This window comes from Meleagris gallopavo, chromosome 15, assembly GCF_905368555.1.
Source record: "Meleagris gallopavo chromosome 15, MGAL_WU_HG_1.1, whole genome shotgun sequence".
NCBI lineage: Eukaryota > Metazoa > Chordata > Aves > Galliformes > Phasianidae > Meleagris > Meleagris gallopavo.
In genome coordinates this window covers 13026963-13052909 of record NC_139418.1, presented here as the reverse complement: position 1 = coordinate 13052909, position 25947 = coordinate 13026963, and the positions used below count along the sequence as shown (strand labels likewise).

The window sequence follows — 25947 nt, the reverse complement described above, 5'->3', positions numbered from 1 at the left end:
AGCCTTATAAATCACTGCCCCTAAAGAAGTGCCTTGTTTTTCCTGTAGGGAGACAGAATAAGCCTGCAGCTCATTCCCTGGACCTGCCCTCCCCTGTCGCATTCAGGGGGTGGCACGCAGCAGCCAGCAGGGCATCAGTGTGCTGCCACAGCCTCATACACCTGCAAAAGCAAATACATTCTTTAACAGCAGACAGGAGGCTGAAGAATGGAGCCATAAGGGTGTACTGCCGCACATGAAGGGAAATTAATTCTGCTGCTAACGCCTGTAACTTCCCCACTGAGAGCAATGGGCATCTCCAGGAAAAGAGACAGTGCTCCAGCGTGTGCTGACTGATCCCTGAGCCTGTGCTGGGTGCACGGCTGGCAATACAGAGCTCTTTGCCCACCCCAGGCCTCGAGCTGACACAAAATGCCCATGTTTTAATAGCGAGTGATTAAGCATCAGCATAAATTACCCTGATTATAATGAATTTCTCCCAAAAAGGGCTTCGGATGGGCTGCACAGCACACCCAGCTGCTCCCAGATGTGCGCTTCAGCGGGATCACCCCGGGCACGCTGTGCAACCCACACTATGGCTGCATTTTTTATTACAGATACTAAAGAGATCTGTTAGCATGGGAGCAACTCAGCCCTGCTGAGCTTCTTGCTTCCATGCAGCAAGGCTGGCAACTTCAGAGCAGTTTCACAGAGTCACATTTCCAGTGCTACTGAACTCGTCTGCTCTTGGTCTGCTATGAACATGGCATGCTAAATGATCTGACCATAGACATCATCTTTTTTTTTTTCTTTTTTTTTCTTCTGGAGGGATGAACAGGATCCAATAAATAAATGAACAGGTTCATAAAACCAGACTGTCCTCCCTCGCTCCCTCAATGTTTTTTTATGCCTCCTGTCCCCTTACAGCAGGGCGTATCTGATGGCATTTTGATGGAGGTATGCTCTCCTATTTAACAAGCAATTAAAAAAAGAATGCAACAAGCATTCGGAAAACATAAGCATTTCCTCTGCACACTCACAAGCATTTCCTGAACCGAGCAGCCTCACAACATGGAACACATCTAGCAACTGTGTTTTCCCACAATAATATTTTTACCAACCGTTGGCTGTCGCTATTTTCCATTTAAGGTCATAATCCCACTGTGGGATAACCCAGAGCAGCAGATCTTCAAGGATGTAATAATTTGAGCAAATTCCCAAAAAAGAAAAGTGTTGTAGCTATCCTTGGGAAGAAATCAGGAATGAGAAGAGAGAAGCTGAAGTTTCCAAGTGCTGTCACTATCGGTGTGCCAGGATGGTCGGGCTCCTTTTGCTTCCAACACAACTGGATGGGTACATCAGGAGTGAATCCGAGCACACACACCACGCTCTGGGCAGGACGGCAGACATTGCACGCTGGGTACTGCTGGAACCCTCTGCTGTGAGGCCCTGGGGGGACTTCATTTGCCTTCATTGGCAATAAAAAGGACTGGCATCCTGTCTGCAGCACTCCCATACAGAGAGGTATTTCCATAGGGTACACGAGCCATGCAATTTGTGCTGTGCTTTGATGATGTAAATCAAAATTCAAGCGATGTTTACAGCACTCTTGTCATTCCTTAAAGTTTATTTTTCTTTACTGCATGCATTCAGTGCCCGGGGTGAGGTGCTGTATCAAGCTCTGTGCTGCCTGATGGGAAGCAGAAAGTTGGGAGATCCTCACTGGGCATCCCAGACCCACACCTCCATTAGCTGCATTAAGAACTTCAACAATTATGTGTATACATAGCGTTACAGGAATGGATTTCAATCGAGATGGGTCCTTGGCAGGCTTACACGAGTAGAAAAGCACACGCACATAAAAACTGGGAGTTCTGCACGAGCTAATGGAGCAAGCAGCAAATAACTGGGCATGCTTTCTGGGCTCGGGGACATCTCCTTTACGACAGACAGTAACGCCTCGTTACAGGAGAAACAAATACAATAAAGATGAATATTCCATCTTCCCCTGGCTGCAGTTTAAGTGTTAAGCCAATACAAATTCTCAGATTGTATTTCACAAAAACAGCTCTGCCAAAAAACTGCTGGTGGTGTGGCAAAGCACATCTCACTTCATAGATAAATCCTGCAGCCTTCACAGGCAAATGTTAAAACACATCAGGCTCTATCCAACAGTCCAAAGGAAGGCACAGAGTGAATTCATAACCAAAACGATCCTTCTTTTGCCACATCACTTAGCCCAGTGGTTTATGAAACGATGCTGCATACCTTCATGTGTGCTAGAGGGCTCCATGCGTCTACAGGTACCTCCTGTGCTCCTTCTGCCTGTAATCTCCCCTTGCCTTCCATCTCCATTTTGAATTATTTATCATCAGGTATCACATTCATTTGCATACTCTATGAGGTGCAAAATAAATGATTAGTCATTACATATCAGACTCTTCCAAACCATCTGTGCTGGGCTCTGCAGCAGTTTTGCTTTGCTTTCCTCTAATTCTTGGGGGGGGAAAAGAATAATTCGAGGGGAGAAATGGATTTGCTGGAAGCACACAGCAAAGCAGTCCACAAGCTTGCTGGGAGCAAAGGTTTATTGCTCTGTTAGAGCTGTGCTCCACATCGAACGCACAGGCTATCATCTTCGGTGTAATTTAACTGGCGGTACAAATTGCAAGTAGTATTATTTCAAAGACCTTTATTTATTGATTAGAAACAAAGTCCTTATTCTCTTCCTGTTCCCTCCTTGAGTCGTGCTGATTGCATACAATGGAGAGCCATCACTTAAAGAGCCAATTAAGTCAGCTTCTGAAAGGTAATTGAATAGCTGAAGTTCTTAGTGCAATATTGTACTGCATTTCTTGATTGCAATGAAGGAAAACAAAGCAGTCAGAGCAATGAAAATTTAGAGAATGAGGCATTAGGTACAAATAGGAACAGCAAAATGGATGGAGCCTGTACCAATAAGAGACTGTTTTACTTCTGTGGTGGCTTCTACCCATTGCTATAGGGATGAGAAGGAGAAATCAGCTGTGGTCCTGTTTGTTTGCTGTGCTGGGAGCAGCTGGTGCCCAGTGTCCAACCAAAAGCTCCAATTAACAGATTTCTTGCACTGGGGGCTTAATGAAGATAACGTGCATGGATTTACTGAAGCCTGATGCAGGAGTTCATTCCCTTCTCAGGCAAAGCCATCAACAGACTCTCTCGTTTCTGTCCTTCTGGCTATGTCCAAAAATAGGATTTCTGGTCCAATTCAAGGATTTTCCACCTCCTCCAGAGACTCCCAAGACAGTGCCCCATTTGGCTAATGTGAAAATGGGAGATTAGGAAGAAGGACATAAGCTTTATTCTCTTAGAAAAACTTGGCCAGAAAACAAAGGAGAAAGCAACTTTAGCCTGCCTACTCCAAGATTACATAAAATCATTGATTTAAATGCAGGAAAAAAACACCTAGCAAACAGAGAGCAGAATCCTCAAGAAGCTGAGGATGCTGGTTGCACATGGCCAAAACCCCCAACCATTTCCTAGAGGCCACAGAGTCACAGCTGAATGATCTCAGCACTCTTTTCCAACCTTAACAATTCTGTAGTTCCGTGCAAACCTCTTTTCAGCCACAGACTCAAAACCTCTGCAAGGACTTCATCACAAACAGCTCTCCAAAGGGTCAGTGCTTCCATAAGAGCTCATGGCAATGCATCGGAGAGAGGAGCTAAAAGCAGAGCTGCACGTAAATATCACCCCGAGATACCCAACTTCAGTACAATCACATGCACACATCAATTACTGGAGCACTTCAGGAACACTGCTAATAGAAGACAAATGCATAAGCAAAGGAGAGCTTCAACTAAGAAAGCTTTTGCCATTCTTGGGAGCCACTTCACGGAAAGCCATTATTGCTGAGACACCGAGGCTGGTTTGTATTCCAGCACCACATCCAGTAACTGCACAGGTACAAGAGGAGCGTGCAGATCACAGCTCACAAACTGCTGCACAGAGCAGGATCTGTGTGTTGCTCTCTCGCCACTGAGCAGTTACATACACCTTAATTCCAACCTCAAACACAACTGGGGCCACGGCAGATGTTCTCCACAGTGTGGACATCCTCTGGAAGAGAGTGACATCAGTTTGACCACAACAGTGAGAATCACAGAATCACAGAACTGTGGGGGTTGGAAGGGATCTCCAGAGATCATCGAGTCCAACCCCCCTGCCAAAGCAGGTTCCCTACACCAGGTCACACAGGTAGGTGTCCAGGCTGGTCTTGAACATCTCCAGAGGAGGAGACTCCACAAAGCTCAGTACTGGCAAGACAGAAAGGAGGGAGCAGCAAACAGCTGAGCAGGCCCAGCACTCGAGTCCCAACCCATCACCAGGATCCCTCTGTTAACTTCTAAATGGAACTGCATTATTTTAATAGGGTTCCTCCAGTCACACGTGGATGAAACTGAGAGCAGAACGCACCTCTTGTTATTACGCTTCACCAAAAAGAGAGGGTATGCCCCGCTGCCAAAGTGCTCTCCTTCCCTTTCGTCACCCAGATTTCTCCTGTTGCTGAGCAGCCAGAAGGGGATCGTTATTTCACCGGCTGCAATCAAAACTGTGCATAACACAGGATCCAGTTACAATCGTACACCTACGTGGTTGCCCATCCTGAAGAGCCCTGAGAGGCTTTTAACGAGCTGTCTGCGTGCAGCCCGTCACTCTACCTCCTGGAGAAGTGGGCTCAGGAGTGACAGCTGTTTAAACAGCGCTCGTGTGGTGGAATAGTTGAAGGGAGAAAGAAATACTAAAAATAATTGAAATTGCAGCACAGAACGTAGGCAGGGCAGGGGCAGAAAGGACAACCCAGAGGAAGCTGGCAGTAAGAGATGCGATAAGGACTGCTGGAAGCCAAACCAAACAGGAATCCACACTTCTGTGCCATGCACAGCAAACGGCAGCTCCCCGCCTGCCCCTCTGCAGGCACACTGCCAAACTGCCCCTCCTGCTGCACAGCTCTGCAGTGAGCAGCTCCAGGTGGGACTCCAGCATCGGCACAGGACTGAGGGAGACTTCAGTGATGCCTTTACTGATGAGCGAGTAATGAGACAAGGAGTGAGTGGTTCACTGAACAGGCTTGTGGTGGTAGTAAGAACCGGGTAAAAATGCCCTTTGAGACTCCTGTGCAATCCAAGGGCATGCAGAAGAGCTACTGTTCTCTGAGGTAAGATGGGAATCTCGCCTTACACTGCCATCAGCTGACTTTTAGAAGTGTCTCGGCAGATTCCTCTTGCAGAATGCCAGCGGTGCGGGATACAGCCTGTGCCAGGCACAACTGCTAGAAGTCAGCCCATCTCCTACAGCCACAGGGCCAGAACTGGGAGCAGGAACCTCAGCATTAAGCCTCCTGGGGGAGCAATTTTATGAGCTCAAGCAGAACGTCACTAAGAAGAGACCACCCTTCTTGTTCCTCTGAGCCCTTCTGCACTTCCAAAAGCCACCAGAACTAATTGCACTGCCATACTGATGCAAAAAGATGGGAAAGTTCATGACTGAAGGTCTTCCTGTCCCAGGACACCAACAGCTGGTCCAAACGTACCCAAATGTCACGGCTGCTGTCAAAATAAAGCTGTTTCTTTCTGCCATCCTCTGCTTCATCCATGGGGCATCCACTAGGTTCAGGCACAACGGGAGCAAAGAACCAGTAACAAGAGCCTCATTAACCGACTGCAGCCGGATTTGTTTTGGAGCACAGCACATTCCCTGTGCTGCAAGGCAGAGCTCTTGCTGGGGGAAAAAACAGATCCAATTTAAGGATGTCCTGCATGCTGTAATGTTGTAAGCAGCTCCACAGTTAAATTTAAAACAACAGCATTACCAGCTGAAAGAAGGGGGGGGGGGAAAAAACACCAAACAACAGGAACTCTCCCTAAACCAGCAGAACAAATGAAAAAGCAAAGGGATGAAGAAAGCTTCAAATCTGCCCTGGATAGAATGTGTGTCACTGCCTCAAGCTGCTGTAGGGAAGGGAAAAAAGGGAAACAGGATAGCAGAGAGCAGAAATGAGATTTATTAGGACCAGCCAGGTAGATAAAAGACAGCCGAACACCAAGCAATGATGTCTTTGTTTTGGGATGAGCTGGCTTCTGAAAATGTCTGGTCAGCTTTAGCATTTTGTACACATGAAATGAGTGTCCACAAGAGTACTCTCCTGAAACGACAGGATTTAATGCAGCTGAGATAATTATCTAGATCCTTCTTTATCCCATTAGTGGTTTTCATTCGCGTCCTGGAACACCATAAGCGGATTGTTCAAGAATTATTTGCCATCCGCTGCTTCAATCCCGATCGGAATTATCTTTATACCTCGGTACGAAGAAAAGAGATTACCTCCCTGCCAGGGCTTGCTGCAATGCCCTCTTTTCTGAGGCTCTTTTTATCATTTTGCTCTGCAAGGTAATGAAAAGAATCAGAAAACAATTGTCACGGACACGATTTTGCCTCTTCCCAACGTGTGCATGGGGACAAAGCTGAGCCCAGTGTGGTCATCCAACGATACACGACGGGATCCAAACTGCTCCCGGCTTCCCTTTGCATCACGATTCACTAATAAAGGAATGAAGACGACACTGTTAAAAGCAATTAGCCAAATCACAGTGTGCAACAGAACAAAGTGGGATTTGCTGCAACGAGAGGTCCCAGGGGTGGGTGCTAAATGCCGCGGTTCCCTGGCAATGCAAGTCAGTGCACAGCTCAGATGGAGGCAGAGCCAGAGGAACTCAAACAGCCTGCACGACCCTTGTTTCCAGGCCTAAAACAACAAGAACTGCCCTCCCAGCTGTGCTGGCTGCTGCCAGGCTTGGTGCTGGTAGAGGAACAGCATCTGCTGCCCACTGCAGCCAGAAGCAGGAGATCCCTGGATGAGACAAAAGCTGTCCTCCCTCTGGTAGAAACAGAAGGAAGTACGTATGCAGATCCAATAGGAATAAGAATGCTTTGTGTTGTTATGTTTTGTTTTTTTTTTTTTTAAAAAAGCATGTTTTACAGCTTTGTAATGAGATCTGTAGGAGAGTCATCCTTATAAACAAGTTATTAAAAGAGGGAGGAGGGACGCAATAATAGCAGGTGCCAATTACTCAGCTCCCAGCAGAGACTTTCCAATTTCTCACCTTCCCCCAAAGCAAGATGCGCTTTGCAGCACATTTGCTTGCGAGAACAACACCCCTGCAGAGCACCACAAAGGCGAGATGCATTGCTGCTGCACCGGGCAGCTGCTTCCCACCAACCCACACCGGAGGAGGGACTGCCATGGCATTGTGTTATCTGGCCAAGACTGGAGCAGCACAAAGTAAATAAACCTCAACCATTTTTATATTTGACTACAGCCTGACCGCTCCTCCTGCCAACAGGAAAAGCACACTGATAGGCTAACTGTGCCTGCCAGGTTTGACTCTCTGCAAATATCTGCTCCGTTTCAGGAACAAAACCTCAGTAACGATTCTGTTATTTTAAGGCAGCAGCTCAGTCTCAAGCAGTAAATGTTCACACTGCAATCGGAGCCGCGGAGATCCCATCCTCTGAAGCAGCACACCACAGTAATGATTAATATTGCAAATGTAATCCAATCCTTTCAAATGATTATTCCCAAAATCAGCAAATAATTACCAAGGCCTTTGGCAATTAATACTCAAGATAAATAGACAATTAAATTGCAAAGAGAAACAGAAGAAAGTAGTTAATATTTGCCAAATGCACTTTTTCGTGGTAACCAAATACTTCCAGTAAACAGATATGTTAGTTCACTGGAGAGGCACTTTCAGAAAGTAATAAATTAATCTAATAAAACCGACAGACAGGGTGGAACCAGACGTTAATGAAACACAAACTGATGTATATGGAGCCAGCCCACAGTCCTTGTCCCAGTTATGCACAAATGCCATTCTGGTCGCTTATCCCCTCCCTCGTCACAGCCTTCCAGCTCAGGGAAAAGCCACATTTCATTGGTCTTCACCAGAATGATGGCACAATGAAGAATTTCAGCCGTCAAACCAAGAAATTTGCATGCAGCATGAATTTGAGTTACCAGTTCTTATGTTTTTTTTTTTTAAATACCTCTCCATTCCCGACATCAGCAAATGAACCAGGTTTGAAACACAACGCTTCATTCTCCTTTGTTCAAGCTGGTTGGTAGGAAACATTTCTTCTCCAAAAGAGCAGTGATGCAACGGCACAGCTGCCCAGGGAGGTGGGGGGTCACCATCCCTGGAGGTTGTTTGAGAACCGTGGAGATGTGGCACTGAGGGACGTGGTTATGGCAACGGTGGGATGGATTGGATTTGGGGATCTTAGGGGTCTTTTCCACCCTTTATGATTCTATGATTAACCTCGGGCTCCATCTAGGAGTGAGATAAGCTCCCTCAATGTCCCTCAAGGCCCCAAGTATTCCCTCAGATCAGAAAGTTTCAGCTCAGCCATGGCATTAAAACATTCCCTCTGCTTTTACTGTTTTTCTGCCTACAGTTTGTTGTGCCCAACCCCGCAACCACTCTCAATTAACCACCCAAAGAGGTAAAGTGCTGGGGTACAACGAATCTGTGGGATCAGCCAGCTCTCTGTGGAGCTGATGAAGCCAGTGTTAGGTAAGCATCTGGGAAAGGTCCGTGAATAGTAGGTAAGTCAAATTAGACAAGCTTAAGAGAGAAAGAGACATAGAGTAAGTCCATCCTGGTCATTTTCTACAAAATCAAAGGAAGAAGGAAGAGAGGAAATTGAGGGAAATGGAAGACAAAGAGGGAAAAGATATCAAAGACAGCTCCAAAGAAACCCCAATGAGACATGGCACCAAAAAGGCATCGTTAAAACAGGAAAGGCAAGATCAAACAAAAGCACAACATTAGAGTCTGGGCATTGACAGGAGGGAGAGGAGGACACCACACTGCTTTTGCCAGCATTAACTGAATAATTCACTCCTTGGGCACTTTTCTAAGGGAGCTGTCAATCCTGAGAGAGCCTAACCCTACCCAAGCCCACTCATCCACCAGGCACCCAACACAGGCAAGTTCTTGCTTATGTGGGGACACGCAATGGGAATGCTGCATGTTTTTTGCTTCCAGAAAGCTCTCACCATCACTGGGAGAGAAGAAAAACTACCTCATATCCTTTAGGGCACATCCATGTCATAAAGAACCAGTCGGTCCAAAAACTCCTGGAGGAATAGGTGAGGCAGCAGGCAGTGGCACTGGTACCAGCGCAGTGACCTTCCCCAGGTTAGTATCAACTCACTGCAGCAAACCCTAAACCACAAGCGTGAGGTTGTGGATAAAAGCAAATGACAAGGCAGCTCAACTAACATAAGGAAAAAAAGAATGTGACTCAAGAGGGACACAAGCACATGGAAAAGCAGCCAATGCTGCAGAGAAAGGAGAAAGATGGTTTAAAACAGAGACCTGTCCTCCTTGGGTTGTCTTGCAATGCAAGAGAAGCTTGACGTGAGCTGTTCTACCACAAACAAAACAAAGGTCATCGCTGAATAAAAAGTCTCTACACCTCAATTACAATAAGAAAGGCAGGAAAACACATTTCCCTCTGTCAAAGACAACAATCCTCTCCCCAAGCCAGGAAGCTATTAAGCAGATGCTCGATCAGCAATCCCTGAAAAGCCTCTCCTTCTAGCAGTACAACCTTCCAGCCCCAGCTAAAACCCTTCCTTTATTTTAATAGTTTTCATAATCCCTTAATTTGGCAGCGACTTCTGCCTGCATGCACTGAGCCCTGCTGACCTCACGGGCTTCCACTTGGGAAAAAACAAGAGGCCAACCTCAGAACCAGCGTGGGAACATCGGTGTTGGATCCTGCAGGCGAGGAGGGAAGTTTTTCCCCATGAGCTGGGATGCTCCATGCCATCCACCCCGCAGGCATCCCGGTCTCGCTCTCCAGGGATTCCTAAACCCAAAGACTGGAAAAGAAAGGCAAGGAGAGCTGCATGGCACATCCCAGGGCTTGGGTGTGTTTGCTGTTCACTGTCACTTGGAATCCAATTGTTGCAAATCTCAGTGAGCGTTCACTGGGGCCAACAGTGGGCCAATGGTCGGTAGGTTGGCTGCTGCAGAAGTGAGTTCACATCCAGCAAAGATTTGAAAGAAATGGGCAAGATGTGGCACTGAGGACACGGCTTAGTGGGCATGGTGGTGATGGGTCAGTGGTTGGACTTGGTGATCTCTGTGATCTTTTCCAACCTCAATAATTCCAAAAGCCATGCAAAAGTTTTCTGCCATTCTGCCCCAAAATGGGTTTCAGCTTTGCCCTTCGCCTCAGCTCTTCCCACCCGCTCAGCAGAAGCAGTGTTTTGTGGATTTCTCCATGGCTTTCACCAAAAAAGGTTCTCTGGGTTTCTGTGTGCAGGGAGAACCAACACCAGCACTGTGCCCACTGCAGCCGTACCAGAGCTGATCAGGCGGAGCAGCTTTGCCCAGTTTATCACTAAAGCAATTTCTTCATAATTCAGCAGGCTTCAAAGGTTTCCGGAGATGAGTGGCAGTTTCACTTAAACTAGCAAGCTGTAGATGGGCTTTACCTTAAACACTAAGTGAATAATCAATGAACATTCAGGATGTAAGCACAAATCAATGATTTCTTCCAGATGAATCAAAGGGAATCGCAAAGCAGAAATGGTTTTGTTCTGCAAGAGAAGTAAACCACAGGACATGCTCGGTATAACCAGAGGTGTGCAGCAACCCGTTCTGCTTCTGTCCCTAACTCCATCCCAGCAGCAGAGGAACACCCATAAGGGCACACAGAGTGAGAGCTCAGTGTGAAAACCCAACAGTAAATTGCCAAGCGATATAAGCAGAAATACAGTTGGCTCCAGGCAATGAAAGATTTATTTTGATAAATGCACATCAACAGATTGCACGGTGCCACTCATTCTCTGGATGAATTTGGTCAAACCATAAGCAAGATAATCTTGTACATGCTGCTGCACTCCGAGCATCAGTCACAGCTGCTGGTGAGCACTGCACAGACCCAGCAGGGGCTCTCAGAAACACTCCTGCACATCCTTGTTATTTGTTGTGCATTTTAATGACAGATTTCCAACCTCCGCAGCTCCTTTGCAGAGCCCCCATCTGCACCCCCTCAGCCTCCACAGGTTGGTACATGTTACACTGTGGATGTCGCACACAGGGACAGCCCCAGCCCTGAGCAGGGACATGACCCGCAAAGTCCAACAGGAGCTGCAGAACTCTGGGTGCAGGAGCAAGGAACGGAAAGGACAGAGCAGCAGGAAGCCCTGCCACATCCAGACAGTCCTCATATCAAAGGAGGAAACCCACCAACCAGATAGCGTTTCACCAGAACTTGTTCTCATCCCTTCTGCTGCTCATCTGCAGGCAGGAAAGCTGCTGGGTGCTGCTCCCAAGGGCTGCCAGCCTGCAACATCATGCACCACAAGGAGGGCACCATCGCCCCTGTGCTGCCTGCAGTGGGTAAGCAAACCCTGAACGGCCGTGTGAGAGCGGCTCTGGAGCTGGTCAGACCTGTTTGAACGTCTTTCAGTTAATTGTTTTGTCCTCCCAACAAAGAGCAGGTGACAGAGGCAAGCAGGCTCTGCGATGCTTTCTGTCTCTTTATCATCCATGTGTTCCCCACTTGTGCAGAGCGGTGTCACCAGAGCTGTCCCCAGGTCCTGGCAGGGGACAGCGATCTGCAGTGAGTGATGGACACAGCCTGCCCCGAGAAGCCAGGGCATGGGGATAGGAGGATCTGGGATATTACAGATTAATCAGCTTAACTTCAATGAAGTATTTAGACAGTGATGAGAACCCGAGCACAAGAAACCCTTATTTACCAAAACCAAATCACTGCAAACGCATTGTATTTCTGTGGCAGGGCTATGACATCCCATAATAGAGCTGGGATGCTGGAGATGGACCTGGCTACTGCAGGGTGGGTGCCCCACTGCGGGCACAAATGGGTGTGAATGGGGTTTGCCAATAAAGCAAGGAGTGGGAGGACCTGACTGAGGAATGGTCCAGGGAAGCCAGCCCAGACTGGGACTCCCATCCATGAGCTGGTTGTTGGGACACAAAATGCACTGTTGGCATTTGAAGGCCACCCCCAGCTGAGGGACTGCCAGCATAAGAGCAGGATTTGGAACAATCCCGACCCCCTGCGCTCATCTGTAAAAACAGGGAAGACGTGGTTCAGCCAGGACAAGTGTGACGTAATGGGATTTGGTGAGAGCAATGAAACAGGTGAGGAACGGAAAGCAGGAAAAGTTCTGGAGAAGCATGGCTGAAGGCCAGATGGGACAAAAAAACATTAAAACCATGCATCATCTGTAGCAAAAGTACAAAGCAACAAAAGTAAACAGCAAGAAGGATAAGACCCACAGTGAGCTCTGCTCTCTGAGCACAGCAGTGCCTCAGCCCTGTGCTGGGCATCAGCTCAGCATGACAGCCCTGAGGGGAGCAGCGGAGCGACCACAGACCAAAGAGCTCCTGCAGTGAGGGAAGGAACTTCCCTGTGTGTACCCCAAAAAGGAAAACAGAGCAATATTTCTGCTTAGATCGTATGAAAAACCTGCTGGTAGGGCTGTTAAATGTCAAACTCTGTCTGGGAAGCTCGGGTATCTCTGTCATCAGAGGTTATTAGGAATCAATAGGATAAACATCAGGCAGGAAGGATATGTATTCCCCGATTCTATGTATGGGCTGGGATGGACTGCATGACCTTTGAGGGCTGACAACGATTCCAGGACAGCCACACCGGCTGGAAACACACTGTGCTGGCATACAACCCGCGCTACCTGTAACCTGTTGTAACCACCGCTGCTCGTCAGCAACCGGTGCCAGGCGGAATCAGGGCTGTGAGCCCTGCCAGAAGGACACAGAGGGGCTTCCGTTGGGATCACGCCCCGTATTTCTGCTGCAGGATGAGCAGAGGCTGCAGCTCCCAGCTGTGGACAGGGACCGTCCCGAACACGGCACCCAGCTCAGCACCACGCAGAAGCACAAGGAGGGGCTGCCCACAAAGCCCCAGCACGGCAGCGGGGTGCTCGGCTCCCCGTCCTTCAGGTCCCTCAGCACCCTGAAGCCACGGGGTCCCCTCTCTCCATAGGGATTGAAAACCCGTAGGATTTAAAGCCGGCACGGGTTCTCCCCTCGAGCATCGCAGCCGGCAGCGCCCAGCAGCACCGGCTCACCCCCAGCCCGCAGCGCAGCACCGCGGACCCCCAGTGCGGTCCCCGCGGGCGCTACGGGACCCCACCGGGGCGCGTCAGGATGCCGCCAGCCGGGACCTCGGGTCCCTAGGATCCACCCGCAGGGTCTCCGCGGACCCCACCGGGTCGCCCCGCGGCCCGGAGCCGCCCCTTACCTTTGTGCCCGCCGAAGGCTCCGTACCACGAGAGCGAGAGCAAGGCGCAGAGGCAGCCGAGCAGCAGCGTGAGCGCCGTGCCGCTGCGGAGCCTCATCGCCTCCTCCCCGCCGGCGGCGGCCGCATGGCCCGAACGCGGCGCGGCCTCGGCGGCCCCGGGGGCCCCGGAGTGCGCGGAGCGGGGCGCGGCGCCCGCCCGCCCGCATGCAGGGACCGCGCCGCGCCGGGCCGGGCGGGCGGGGCGGGGCATGGAGGGGCGGGGCCGGGAGGGGCACGGGCGGGGAGCGCCCCCGTGTGGGGGAATGCGGCATGGCAGCTGCGATGGAGTGCGTGTGTGCACGTGTGTGCGCGCATACGTATATACATCGTTGTGCGTGTGTGCACGTGTGTGTACCTATGCACTCACGTGCACGTGGTTTGCATATATAATGGCAGCTATCTCTATACTCAGTTTATGCACATAGCTGCACACGTGTATTTGTGTGTGCACACATAAATCCTGACACAGAAATGCACACATGCAAGGGTGCCTAGACAGGTCTGTGTGGATGTGTGCATACGAAAGTGAGTGCCCAGGTACATATCCCTACATGCACCTGTCTGTCTGTCTGTATATATACAGGTGTGCATTGTGTACACATATCTTTGTGTGCAGCGCAGTGGGTGCAGAAACACCCTGTACACAGTCCACCTTCAGCTGCTGGGCAGGACAGAAGAAATCAGATATAAATGTTACTTAGCTTGTTCCGTCTTCTGCTGATGGGCCCAGCTTCATTTCCTCGTGAGCTGCACAGTGAGGCTGGGCTGAAAAGGCAGAGCACTGTGGGCTCCCAGAGCCACAGCACCGCTGTATGACAAGCAGCCATACACATGGGGTGGCATTGGGCAGCCCTGCATCCCTTCCCCATTTTGGGCAATAAATCACTTTTTGAAACCTTGACGTGCGCTGCGGGAGCTGCAGTTAATGGGGGAATCCCTCCAGAGAGCTGCAGGTGATAGCAGTGCTGAGCCCTATGACCACTGCAGAGTTCAGGGCAATACCAGGATGTGTTCTGTTGCATCAGATGCTGAGGGGCTGTTTCCAGATGTGCACAATGCTCCCACCGCTTGGGATATGCAATGCACCTGCAGTGGGAAAGAAAAACAATAATTTCTCCAAGACAATCAATTACATTCCTTCCAAAGGATAGGGCTTAATCTAATTTCTCTGTTGTATTTTGTTTTCATAAAAGGCTGAAGAAATGAATGAGCTTCCCCACACCACAACACGACAAAACCTTGGGCTTTCATTGGAAAAATAAGAGTGCAACTTTCGGCCCTTGTGACATTTGTATTGGTGGCAAAGTTCACCTTGACTCCTAAAGGCCCTCCCTGCCCCCACCTCAGTTTTAGCTTTATTTTGTCATTCCTTCTTTTTTTTTTTTTAAGCAAAGTTTGAATTGTGAACTGCAAACACTCAAAAACCCAAACAGCAAACAGAGCCCGGTGACCTTCGTCCTGTCGGTGCTGGCAGCACTGAGCACACTGCAGGAGCTTGGTTTGCACAGTGTGAGCACACAGACAGCAGCCCACAGCCAAGGCCATGACAGAAATTAGGAGAAATGCGTGTTAGGACCAGATATAGAATGCAGTGCAGGTTGATAGCTGATTTTGTCTGGTTCTCTGAAGAGTCATTCCCCCAACTTGACTCTGGCCCAGCTGCCCTGCATCAGCACAGTGCTATTTCATCAGCAACAAAGTGACCTCATTGCCAGGTGCCCATAGACTGCTGCATTCAAACATTATTACCTTCAGGTTCTCATTCGGGGCAAAAGTCACAAATCACACTCTGAACACAACACTCACTCCAGGTAATGAACGTAGGTTGGAAAAAGTGCCATCTCACCTGTGCAAGCACGGAGCTCTGATGAGCTCTCATGGCACAGATGTGTGCTGCACTCTGTACTTGCCATCTGCACCTTCTTCCTGCCTTCTTTGCTCAGTGCCAGCTCTTCCTCCCTTAAAAAGAAGTGTTGCATTACACCAATGACGAACGGTTCTGATCCTATGTAAACACCACCAGGTTCAGAGCTCAGCTTCAGGAAAACCAAACCTCAAAATGAGACAGCAAAAAGACAGCTTGGCTTCCCCTTCCACCCACACAGTTTTCCTAAGCAACGTTTCTGAATATGATCCTACCACCAAAAAAGAGATGTATTTCTATATTAATGCATGTATACCTACTAATGTGTACATATATATGCATGTGTGAGCATGTATTTGTGACACTCTGGAAGCAGGCTGGATGCAAGGTGTTATTATGGTGATTGGACGCCAGGAGCTGCCTCAGGGCTGGGTGAAAGCCCTGGTGAGGCTGAAGGAGGCATGGAGGTGGGCAGGCCGCCCTTCTCAGGGCCGGAGGAGGAAGTAGTCACGGGGCAGGGTGAGTCATCAGCATCTGACTTCACACATCCGGAGGATCCCTCTCCAGAAGCCTCTGGAAAGCACCAGCACCTGCTCTCTGCAGCTCTGCACAGGGGCAAACCCTCCCCCGCACCCAGGTGCAGGGTGGTGGGACGGTGGTTTGGATAATGATTCCCTCTGGAGAACTGCCAGCAACCTCTGTTGTGGTTTGTGAGCACGGGAGCTGAATCCCAGCAGGGCTTTGCTGTGACTGTGCAGAGCTTGGGCAGAAGGAGCACTTTTGATGATTGGGCCTTTGGAGCAGCAATCTCAGCAAATGTTTTTAAACACTTTCCAGCAGAAGGTGGGTGGAGGGAGGAAGCAGAGCTGCAGGGGTGCTGAATGCTCCTTTCTGAGCCCTTCCTCTGCAACTTGGAATCGTGAAACTGGAGCAGTTTTATTCCCATCCGCTTTGCTGTCCTTCTGCTCTGTCCATCTGGGGAGCTGCTCATAAGCTGGGGTTGCCAAGTGGTTTTCTGAGAAAGGGTTGTTCTGATGGAGCATGATTCCTAAAGAAAGGCAAGAAAACATTCAGTGCTGTCAAATGAATGCCAAGCCTGGGTTAATACAGGCTCAAGTTAACACGAGCTCAAGCCAAATCTCAGGCTGCAGAGCTGTGTGCAGGTGGGGTTTGGTGGGGAGACATCCGTTCATCTGTCCAGCTGTGGGATGAGAAGATGCAGTGAGTGCCATGGGAATACACGGGAGCACAGCAGGGCCCCAGCCATCGGGAAACACCAGAGTGAGGGCCTGGAGGAGGAAATCCCCACCTCAAGGAGCAGGAGGGAACGCTGAGTCATCCCATCCCGTGACCGTGAGCTGAGCTCACCGCAGCCCGGCCGAGGCCTTGTTTTCTTTGTGTTTTGAGAAAGTGAATGATGTCACAGCCAGAGAGCCCAGTGTGACTCAGCAGGCAGCACAGAGATGGGACGTTCTCCATGTTTACTGAAGTTCACATGGAGGAGAGCAAGGATTCCTGGTGTTAATGCCCAGGCCATAGCTTGCATCAAGCTTTCACTTGTCACCTCATGCTGCATGAGTGCTGCCTTCCAGAAGAGTGCTGTGATCTCAACATTGCCACACGTGGGCCAAGGACAGACCCGCATGGCAGGCCATGTTTTGGCATATGGAAACCAATGCTCACCCTGTGCTTGGCTGCAAAGGGCACTGCATCACAGCACAGGTTCAACGTTCTTATCATCTCAGCCCAAGCTGGGCAGCCAGGCTGGAGGAAATCAGTGCTACACAACCGAAGTACAAGGGCTGCTCCAAAAGTAATGCCTTCTATTTGGTGGTGGGATGGCAGCACAGGTTGAAGAAATGGTGCTCACTGATGTCCACCAACGCCTGCTGAGTATTTATGGAGACCATGAGTGGGTGTGCGCACACCATGGCGGTGGGTGGGTGGTGCATTTTAGCAGCAGTGACAGCAGTCACCTCCAGTGGGACAGGATTTTATGAGAGCAGCATGCAGGCTCTTGTTCGTCGCTGGCGAAAACGCATAGCTTTGCAGTGGTGACAATGTTGAAAAACAGCGCTTTGTAGCTGAGAACTTGCTCTATCGAACATTGTGATCTTTGTAGCTGCTGTAGTTTCCACGGAGATAAATAGGAGGCATTACTTTCGGGACGAAAAACGGCTCTCTGTTTCCTGTCCCCTGGCAGCGCAGGCCGCGGGCGCAGCCAGGCCAATGGGGCGTGGCTTGAGAGTAGGGGGCGTGGCCAACCCCCGCTCCGCCCGGCCCGCAGCGCGGCGCTATAAGACGCGGTCTCGCAGCACCACGCCCGTACCGCGTCGTCCTCCCCGCAGCGCCTATCGCAGCCCCGCGTCCCGCCGGCAATTCCTGCTGCGCCACAGCCATGGCGGCGCTGACGGTGAAAGCCTACCTGCTGGGCAAGGAGGATGCGACCCGCGAGATCCGCCGCTTCTCCCTGATGCCGCCCGTCCGCTATCAGGCCGTCCACGACCGCGTCGCCGAGCTCTTCCAGGGGCTGCTGCGGGCCGGGCCGCCGCCCGCGTTCCGCATGCACTATAAGGGTGAGCGGGGCGGGGGTCTCCCCTCGCGGGTCGGGGCCTCCGGGAGCCCCTTGGCCGGGAGGTGGGTGCGGGCCCGGCGGCGCGGTGTCCCTCTGTTCCCTGGGCCGAGCGCCTGACGGTGTTCTCTGCCCTACCCAGATGAAGACGGGGACCTGATCGCGTTCTCCACCGACGAGGAGCTGGATATGGCCATGCCTTATGTGCAGGACGGGGTCTTCCGCGTGTACATCAGAGGTAATGCCCCGCAGCCCCGGTGGCACTGAGGGCTTTGGCTCGATGTGCTGCTGGCTGGGCTCCGAGAATGGGAAAATCCCCGTCCTGTCCCTCATCCTCATGCCACAGCTCAGAGGGGGGATTAAATGAAGGGCAAGGTAAGGACAGGACATAAACACATCCTGCCCAGGGCTTCTTCCTGGCTCCGTGGCCTCGGCTGGCACGGTGAGAGCTGCTGTGTTTGGGCTGGTTCTGTGAACTCCCCGCTGTACTGCCAGCAGGTGCCATGACATGCTAAGGAGCCCAAAATCCAGCTTATTCCTAAGCACATCGTTCCCCAGTCCTTTCTGTTCACTTGGATATCTGCAAAGCTTTATCTGCAGTCCATGCAATGAGTCATGTAAGCCACCCTTCTTGTCTCAGTTCTCATCTGCTGTGCATCCTGGCACTGCTGAGCCCTCTCAAGAAGTGTTCCATTCTCACAGCACTTCACAAGGTAGGACAACACACCAAGCAGGGTGGTGCAGCACTAATCTAAAACAAACATGCAGAGTGCTAGGGATAAGGCATGCTGTTTGAGGAGCAGGTATCCTTGTAACACCCCTTTGCACTTGGTCAGTGTTCTTATGTGCCCCCAGCTTGTGTTTGGCAGCCAGTGTAAAAATAAACTGACCTAGTAAGTCAATACTGCTGTGACAAGGGCTGTTTGTGTTTCCTTCTCCTCTGCCCGATTTCCAGCCTTTAAATAGTACCCTCGTTCTTGATGCAAAGTTCCCTTTTCCTAATAGAGAAAAAGGAGTGCAGGCGTGAACATCGCTCGCAGTGCAGCCAGGAGCCTCCCCGTGACATGGTGCACCCCAACGTCATCTGCGACGGCTGCGAGGGGCCGGTGGTGGGTGCTCGCTTCAAGTGCACCGTCTGCCCGAACTACGACCTGTGCAGCACCTGCGAGGGGAAAGGCATCCACAAGGAGCACAACATGGTGATGTTTCAAAGCCCGCTGCTGAATCCATTTGAGGTGAGCAAAACTTAGGGAGTGGAACCAACGAATGGGATGCTACCCAGATGTAAGCTTTAAGTTTCGCTTGGCCCCACAAACGTTACCTTTTGCAGTGGTTTCCCAGAGGGCGCTGGCTCCGTAAGATGCGGCATGGCGTCCCACCTTTCCCCTGGATGCACTGCTGGGGGTATCCTGGACCTGCAGCTCCATGCCAGAACTCGGAACAAGCCCAAGCCAGTGCTGCTGCCTCCAGTCCACCTGCTGCTGGAGGTAAGAGGAGATGGTCTGGTAAAGGAGAGTAGTGGTGGAGGAGCTAGAGTAGCTGGGACTTCACAGCACAGTGTGGAATCTGGGTGGGAAAACAGACATGGGAACTAATCTAATTTGTGTGAAATAATTAGCCCCTTTCAGGACACTTCACTTATGGTGTGTCTTGTGGCCATGCAATATATGAGTTTACAGAGGGATTATTTGAAACCAGACCAAGCAGAGCTATTAGGTCAAGCATGTCACTGCTCTGCTCTTAGATGTGCCTTTCAGCATGGCTGATGAGCCTTAACAATGCTAATGCCACTGGTCTTCTGTTCCAGAGGTGGTTTTAGTCTCTCTGCTGCCTTTATGCTGTGCAGATGAGTGACACAAAATAAGCACCAAGAATTCCTGGGGATGTGCTCTTTCCCTGTGGGCTGCTATGTGTACTAACACAAATTGTTCTTCTAGAAGCTTCTACTAACAGCCAGCCCCAGGACCCCAATGTCACCTTCTTAAAGAATGTTGGGGAGAGTGTGGCAGCTTTTCTGAGCCCCCTGGGTAAGTGACTTACAGTGTGTCATCCCCATCCCTGAGACTGGCTTTGCTCCCACCAGGAGCAGTGGCCAGCTGTAATGGTTGGTACCAGAACCACTTTGTGCTACTAAGCCTCAAAGCCTTAAATTATTGTGTACTAAAATTGGGTATAGGCTACCCACTCAGTACCTTTTCAGAGTCCTTTGTAAGGAGCTGAGGAAGGGATTAATTATATAACCCCAAGTCACCAATGGTTTAAAATCATGTTACAGTGATATTTTTCTTAGGCAGGCTTAAGTTCTGCCTTGACCCTCTAAACATATGGTCTGTCTATTTAGTGAAGGATGACTAATTGGTGCATCAAAGCTTACTAAAAGAATGCTTCACACTTGAATTCATACATATTATATGGAAAACTATAGGATTACAGCCATGCTACAGCATTCAGTCCAGGATTAATGTGTACTTTTTCTTAGAACTGCTTTCAAAAAATCTGATTTTTTTTTTTTGGTCTCAAATGTGTTCCTAGGTATTGAAGTTGATATTGACGTGGAACACGGAGGACAGAGAAGCAGAGTGACTCCTGCTTCTCCTAATCAAGAGAATAACAACGCTGAGTCAAGCAGCAGTACTCTTAACCAGAACAGTCAGACCAAACCATACTGGAATAACACAGATTCTGCTACGGTAGTAAGCAATGTTGCAGAGCAGATACAAGACATGGTGATAGATCCTGTGCCCACACAAATGGAAGATGGCAGCCTCCAGTCCCAGGTACAAGTAACACTGTACTAATTTAATACGGTTGCTGAGGCTTTACTGAAAAGGAAGTAATTCAGTATGTGTTGTGAGATTGATGATTCAGTTGTCAGCAGATAGATAATGTGGTACCTTTGCTTTACTGGTTTACAGCAAAGGTGGGACTTGTTGTGAAGGTAATTCTTCCTATTAAAAGCAGATAGTAAGAGCATGCATCCTACCTGGAAAGCACTGCAGCACCTGGACCTCCTTTCTTTCCATTTCAGGAACACAGTGAGTCAAGCAGTTCATCAGGGGGTGATGAGGACTGGACCCACTTATCTTCCAAAGAAGTGGATCCTTCCACAGGTGAACTGCAGTCTCTACAAATGCCAGAGACAGATGATCCCAGCTCCCTAGATGTAGCTCAGGAAGCTCCCCAGGCAGGACCTACAGGGCTGAGAGAGGCTGCACTCTACCCACATCTCCCACCAGGTACGAGAATGCATGCAGGTTTCATGTGAGTGAAAGTTGCTCTCAATTATTGCCAACTTGCCCAGTATAAGCAAACCTGCTTAGGAACCAAGCTCCCATATGGACAGGTTAAATTGTAACTTTTGCTCCGGCAGCACTCTGCATGCTGTTAGGAAGAGGCATGTTCTCTGCTTGAACAGGAGCAGCAAGTCTTAAACTGGTACTAATATGCCATTTGAGCAGCATGAAAAAGGTGACCTCCTAAACGGTGTCCTTGCTGTGTACCCTTTGAGAGCCTTTTAATGCAGGCTGTAGACAGTACATCCTGTGACTTAAGACACTTTTCTGGCAAGAGCTAGTTAAAAGTATGCCAGGTCACTTAACTGAATCCACCAGCACTGAAATTTACGGCAAGGACAGACAGATCTAACTCAGCTGTTTCCTTAGCAGGTTACATATGCTGTACCTCAAAATGTCTGCCTCGTAGGATACAGAGGAGAGTGTCTTCCAATGCTTGTCAGCTATGCTAGATCTGCTAGGATTAGTGCCAGCCTACCATGTGATACTACAGCCTTGTCTGGTTTGCTATTAATGTGAAGCATTTTAACTTCAAACTATCATTCTCTCAACAGAAGCAGACCCTCGCTTGATTGAATCCCTGTCCCAGATGCTCTCTATGGGCTTCTCTGATGAGGGTGGATGGCTCACTCGACTCCTGCAGACAAAGAACTGTGACATTGGGGCAGCACTAGATGCCATCCAGTATTCCAAGCAGCCTCCTAACTTGTAGTAATCTGTGTAACAAAGACTAGTTTCCTTCTAACCGAAAGAAAATAATGTGGTACAGTTAACTTGTAGCAAATGTATCTTCTGTTAAAAGTTTCTGTTTCATGGTCCTAAGTGCTTGTAGTGTGGAGGAAGAAATAAATACTGCCACTCTTTCACTGGTGATGAGTTTGTGGGTGTTTAATTATCATTACTGTTCTACTCTGTTAACTGCAACTTGATTATAAGATAGAAGGTTCCAGGCCAAGAGCACATGATTTCCATGTCAGGTGACTCCCAGTATAAGAAACAGCCCAGCACTGTGGCAGTCTGTTTCTTGCCTATAACTCAGGCTTTGAGCAGACCCTTAGGACTATTCATCTGTGAAGAGAAATCAAATGGCTCTGAAGCCTGCACAGTGGCTTTGAATGAAATAGTTGCTATGGGCGATGTAAATAAAGAGCTAGAACAAGGAAAAAGAGTTGCAGTTTATAGTGGGGAATTAATCACAGAACTTAACTGTACCAGTCACATATCCTTAAAGTCTTGGATACATCTCTGCTCCCTCCCTACTTCCATTCTTACTTCTAATACGCTTGCTAGACACCACTGTGCAAATCCAGCACTTGCTTCTTGGATCAGTCTTTTCCAACAAAAGACAGCTAGATAACTTTTAAGCAACTTCTTTAATAGTGCTCTTAAAGCCACCTTCACTTCAAAATCTTGCTTCAATAGTCAGTATACAAGCCAAAAACACAACAGACCGAGAGAAAAGCAATGGTGAAGATGCCCAAGTTTCTCAGAAATCATCATTAAAGTCATCACCTGTGCAGAAGAGGCGTTCACAAGAAGTGGTGTGAGGCTTGGGCCTCAGAAGGGTGGGTACAGGAAGTCTGCTGCCAGTGTTGAAGTCACCAGCTCCAGCCCATAGCACCCGACTTCGAGGTTCTTTGGCCAATGCATCATTCTCACCTGAGCAACTGATGCTGGGCAGCATGCTGCCAGGCAGTTTTAAGGCAAGTTGCTCGGTGCTAGCAATGCACTTCTTAGATTCAAAGTCTGTACCTAGAGGTAGAGCACTTTGAACCTGTTCCAAATGTGTAGTGGCCTTACTTACAGCAGTGGTGCTGTGTGGTCCCAACTTTCCACTGCCATCCTGTGGTGACAAGGTGGCCATAACAGCATTTTCACTACAGTTGTTAGAACAGGAGAGATACTTTTCCCACTTGGAGGGTTTGGTACAAGCAGCTGGGGGATGGTTGTTCTGTTGTGGCACTATGGACTCAAAGACAGTTGGCACTACACCACTGTCTGCTGAAACAGCATCTTCATCAGGCACTGCTGTTGAACATTTCTTGTGCTGTAACAAGAAAAAGAAAGAACTTGGTTGTAAATGCAGCATGTGTACCAAGAAACAGGCAAAGAAAGAGCACTCTTGTCCTTTAAATACACTTAAGTTTTCACCAGCAATCTGAAGCAGAGCTGAGACTGATGCTCTAAGTGGATCTATGAACCCTGGGCTGAGAAGACTCAAGCCAACTTAAATAGCAGAGCAGATAATCACAGTAACCCAATAGCTGTGTCTTATGCAAGGTGCTGATGCTCTACAACAGCAAAACAGAACTGACAACAGTTGCACTGATGGAGGAATCTGGCTCAACCACTTTTACCTTACACCAGATGACATTTGCTTATACCTGACTAAAACCCTTCACAGAGAAAGTCACAATACGATTTGCTGCTTCTCCCTGTTCATTCGGTAGAAGAGCAGAGGAAGACGTCTAAAACTTCAAAGTTACAATGACATAAAAGGAGCCAGGAAAACAGTTTTGTTTTACTCTTCTACAGCTAAAAATACTCAAGAGGTTCTAACCTTTTTGGCTCGGTAGGCAAGCTGGAGAGCACCATCTTCCTCTGAGTTCTCCTGAACATCACTGTAGAGGAAACTCTCCTGCTTTTTCCTGATCGAAAGAACCATACAGAAAGGTGCCTGATTAACTCCACTGTCATTTTTATCACAAACAAGTCACCATAAATGCTCATGAAAAGTAAACTCCTAGCAATAAAAGTTAAGCCACACTATTCATTACAGCCTGTACTTCGTTCAGCTATAATGATAAAATACCTCCCACAACCCTTTAACAAATTATCATCACTTTAAGGTAGGAATTACAAAAAGAAGTTATTTCTGTTATCATCCAAAATGCCAGCCTGTATCACCGTACCTTCGTTCTTCCACAGCATTCTTCCTCCGGGAACAGAACTGTTGCCTTTCTGTAATTCCTTCCTCTTCCTCCTCTTCTTGATCTTCACTGCCCTTGTCCAGATACTTACTCCAGCGACTGACTTCTGTCTTTCCCCCCTACAACATCAGAGAATTACTGAAAACAGCAAAATACAATGTTCTCAATCCTGACATTGTCACAGTTGAGCTGAATGCCTCCAGCAACAAGTCACTTTAGGACATGTTCCTCTGTCTTGTTCCCAGGTTCAGTATCTGGTAGCGCAGAGAGTTTCTGTATGCATCACATTCTGCCTCTCTCCTGGAGCTTGTATGTACACTATCATCTCAGCTGTCTTAATATAAAGGGATCACTGGTTTCACTTTGATTCCCCAGGTCAGCATGGGTAGGTATTTACTCCAGCTTTATAGGCATCTCACCTGCTGCACCAAACTGTTCTCATGAAGGACTGCAGCATTTCTGTTGTCATTTTCACATTCTTCTCTGTACCTGAAACAGATGTTTAAATTGGAGTTCCTAATACAGCATGCAAATCGTCTGTTTATATTTTATTGGAAGTTAGTCTGCTTTCCTCCCATACCAATAGAGTAATGACTCTGATCTAAAGGCACTATGAACTGACAATTTTTAATTGATCGTAATTAGGGATAGAACAATATATCTTTTGGGATGACAGCTTAAAACCATTGATTATACCCTAAGCAAGCAAGGAAACAGGGAATTTATTTCATAATGTTTGGGAATAGCTACTTTTTTTTTTTTTAATAAAGTGAACAAACACTGAGTTTTCTTCCCAAAACTTAACTCTGAAGCACTGCATTACACAACGAAGTTATCTAACTGCCTCTGACTCATCTCTGAAAATAACCCTGAGTGCAGAGGAAGCATTACAAGTTCAAGCTCAGTTCACAATTAGGCAATTAATAAACAAACTCCGGGGTGAAATAAACAGGAAAGCATCACTCAGATATTCCAGACTAGGAGGAATTACACCCAAATGTTTGCACTAATGCATTTTTGTCAATAAAAGAGATTAACCAAACAAATCAAAACTCTGTTCCACATATTTTAACAGGTAAAGGCCTAACCAACACAATAACGACCCATAATCTTAACTGAAAGAAGCCCTCGTTCAAAGCAGCATGCCGGGACGCTAAATTGTAACCGAGAGGTGACACGGATGGCACGCGTTTGGGCTTTGCCACAGGGCAGAACCGCGCTCAGCAGGGAGAGCAGCCCAACAGCCCAACGAGCCCCTACCGAGCCGTGCGGGCAGCAGCCTCCTCCGCCTCACCCTGCAGCAAGTTCAGCTTCTGGACGTGCAGCCTGCAGTCCCGGCCGGAGCCCTGCCCGTAGACCTGCAGAAGTAACACAGCGGCAGGGAGCGTCCGGCAGGGAACAACACGACGTGACGCCGCGCCTCAACGCAAACCGCCCGCCGCGCCGGGCCGCACAGCGCCCAGCGCCCCCGCCACCGCTCGGCTCCCCCCTCCCACCACAGGCTGCCCGGCCCTTCCGGCCCCTCACCTTCTGCAGGGCCTGCCGCTGCCCGCACACGCAGCAGCTCCATTTCCCGCTCCGTTTGGCCTAGGAGGAGCAGAGGGAGTCAGATGCGGCCCGCAGCGCGCTCCCGGCCCATCGGCCCGCACCCCACCTGCTGCGCCTGGAAGCGGCGGCACGAACAGCACCGCAGCACCCAACAAGACGCCGCCATCCCACCCTCGCCATGGCAACTCGCGCCTTCCGCTCACGTGACCCCGCTCCCAGCCAATCCCTCGGCCCCGCCTTTCAAGTCCCGCCCCTAGCCGCTATGCCCCGCCCCCGCGGCTGTGCGCCGCAGCGATGGCGCCGTGCTGCTCTGGGTGCCGCCTTCCGAATCTACCAACCAACCCCCTTCCAAACCAACCAACCAAACCCTTTCCA

The 25947-nt window shown here is 49.2% G+C and overlaps 3 protein-coding genes and 1 long non-coding RNA gene across 8 annotated transcripts in view; 1 reads left to right on the top strand and 3 right to left on the bottom strand.

The window, feature by feature from the left end:
- Positions 1-13585, bottom strand: part of MGAT4B (alpha-1,3-mannosyl-glycoprotein 4-beta-N-acetylglucosaminyltransferase B) — a 36506-nt gene extending 22921 nt beyond the window's left edge. Inside the window, exon 1 of the mRNA XM_085237028.1 lies at positions 13327-13585. Coding sequence (XP_085093154.1) covers positions 13327-13576 — 250 coding nt within the window. The 5' untranslated portion in view covers positions 13577-13585. The remainder of the gene's footprint in view (positions 1-13326) is intronic.
- On the bottom strand, positions 6000-13320 carry LOC109370122 (uncharacterized). Its single transcript, XR_014886702.1, has 2 exons — positions 6343-13320; positions 6000-6163 (listed from the first exon to the last, which is right to left on the bottom strand). It is a non-coding gene; the product is annotated as an uncharacterized LOC109370122 (long non-coding RNA).
- A 3949-nt stretch (positions 13586-17534) lies between the features above and the next one.
- On the top strand, positions 17535-21965 carry SQSTM1 (sequestosome 1). Of its 5 annotated transcripts, none has more exons than XM_085236460.1 (8): positions 17535-17805; positions 17944-18039; positions 18807-19036; positions 19132-19288; positions 19739-19828; positions 20334-20578; positions 20830-20911; positions 21649-21965. In XM_085236460.1, exons 1-8 carry the CDS (start codon positions 17628-17630, stop codon positions 21804-21806), a joined length of 1236 nt encoding a protein of 411 aa, XP_085092586.1. In that variant the 5' UTR covers positions 17535-17627; the 3' UTR covers positions 21807-21965. The 5 variants fall into 5 exon arrangements, with proteins under 5 accessions (XP_085092586.1, XP_085092585.1, XP_085092582.1 ...); XM_085236459.1 differs by having other exon boundaries at positions 20334-20584; XM_085236456.1 differs by having other exon boundaries at positions 20334-20584; positions 20830-21037.
- A 483-nt stretch (positions 21966-22448) lies between these two features.
- On the bottom strand, positions 22449-25828 carry MRNIP (MRN complex interacting protein). Its single transcript, XM_010719130.3, has 7 exons — positions 25679-25828; positions 25552-25611; positions 25285-25382; positions 24444-24513; positions 24007-24143; positions 23655-23742; positions 22449-23141 (listed from the first exon to the last, which is right to left on the bottom strand). The coding sequence occupies exons 1-7, from the start codon at positions 25736-25738 to the stop codon at positions 22581-22583; spliced, it is 1074 nt and encodes a 357-aa protein (XP_010717432.2). The 5' UTR covers positions 25739-25828; the 3' UTR covers positions 22449-22580.
- Between the last annotated feature and the right edge of the window lie 119 nt (positions 25829-25947).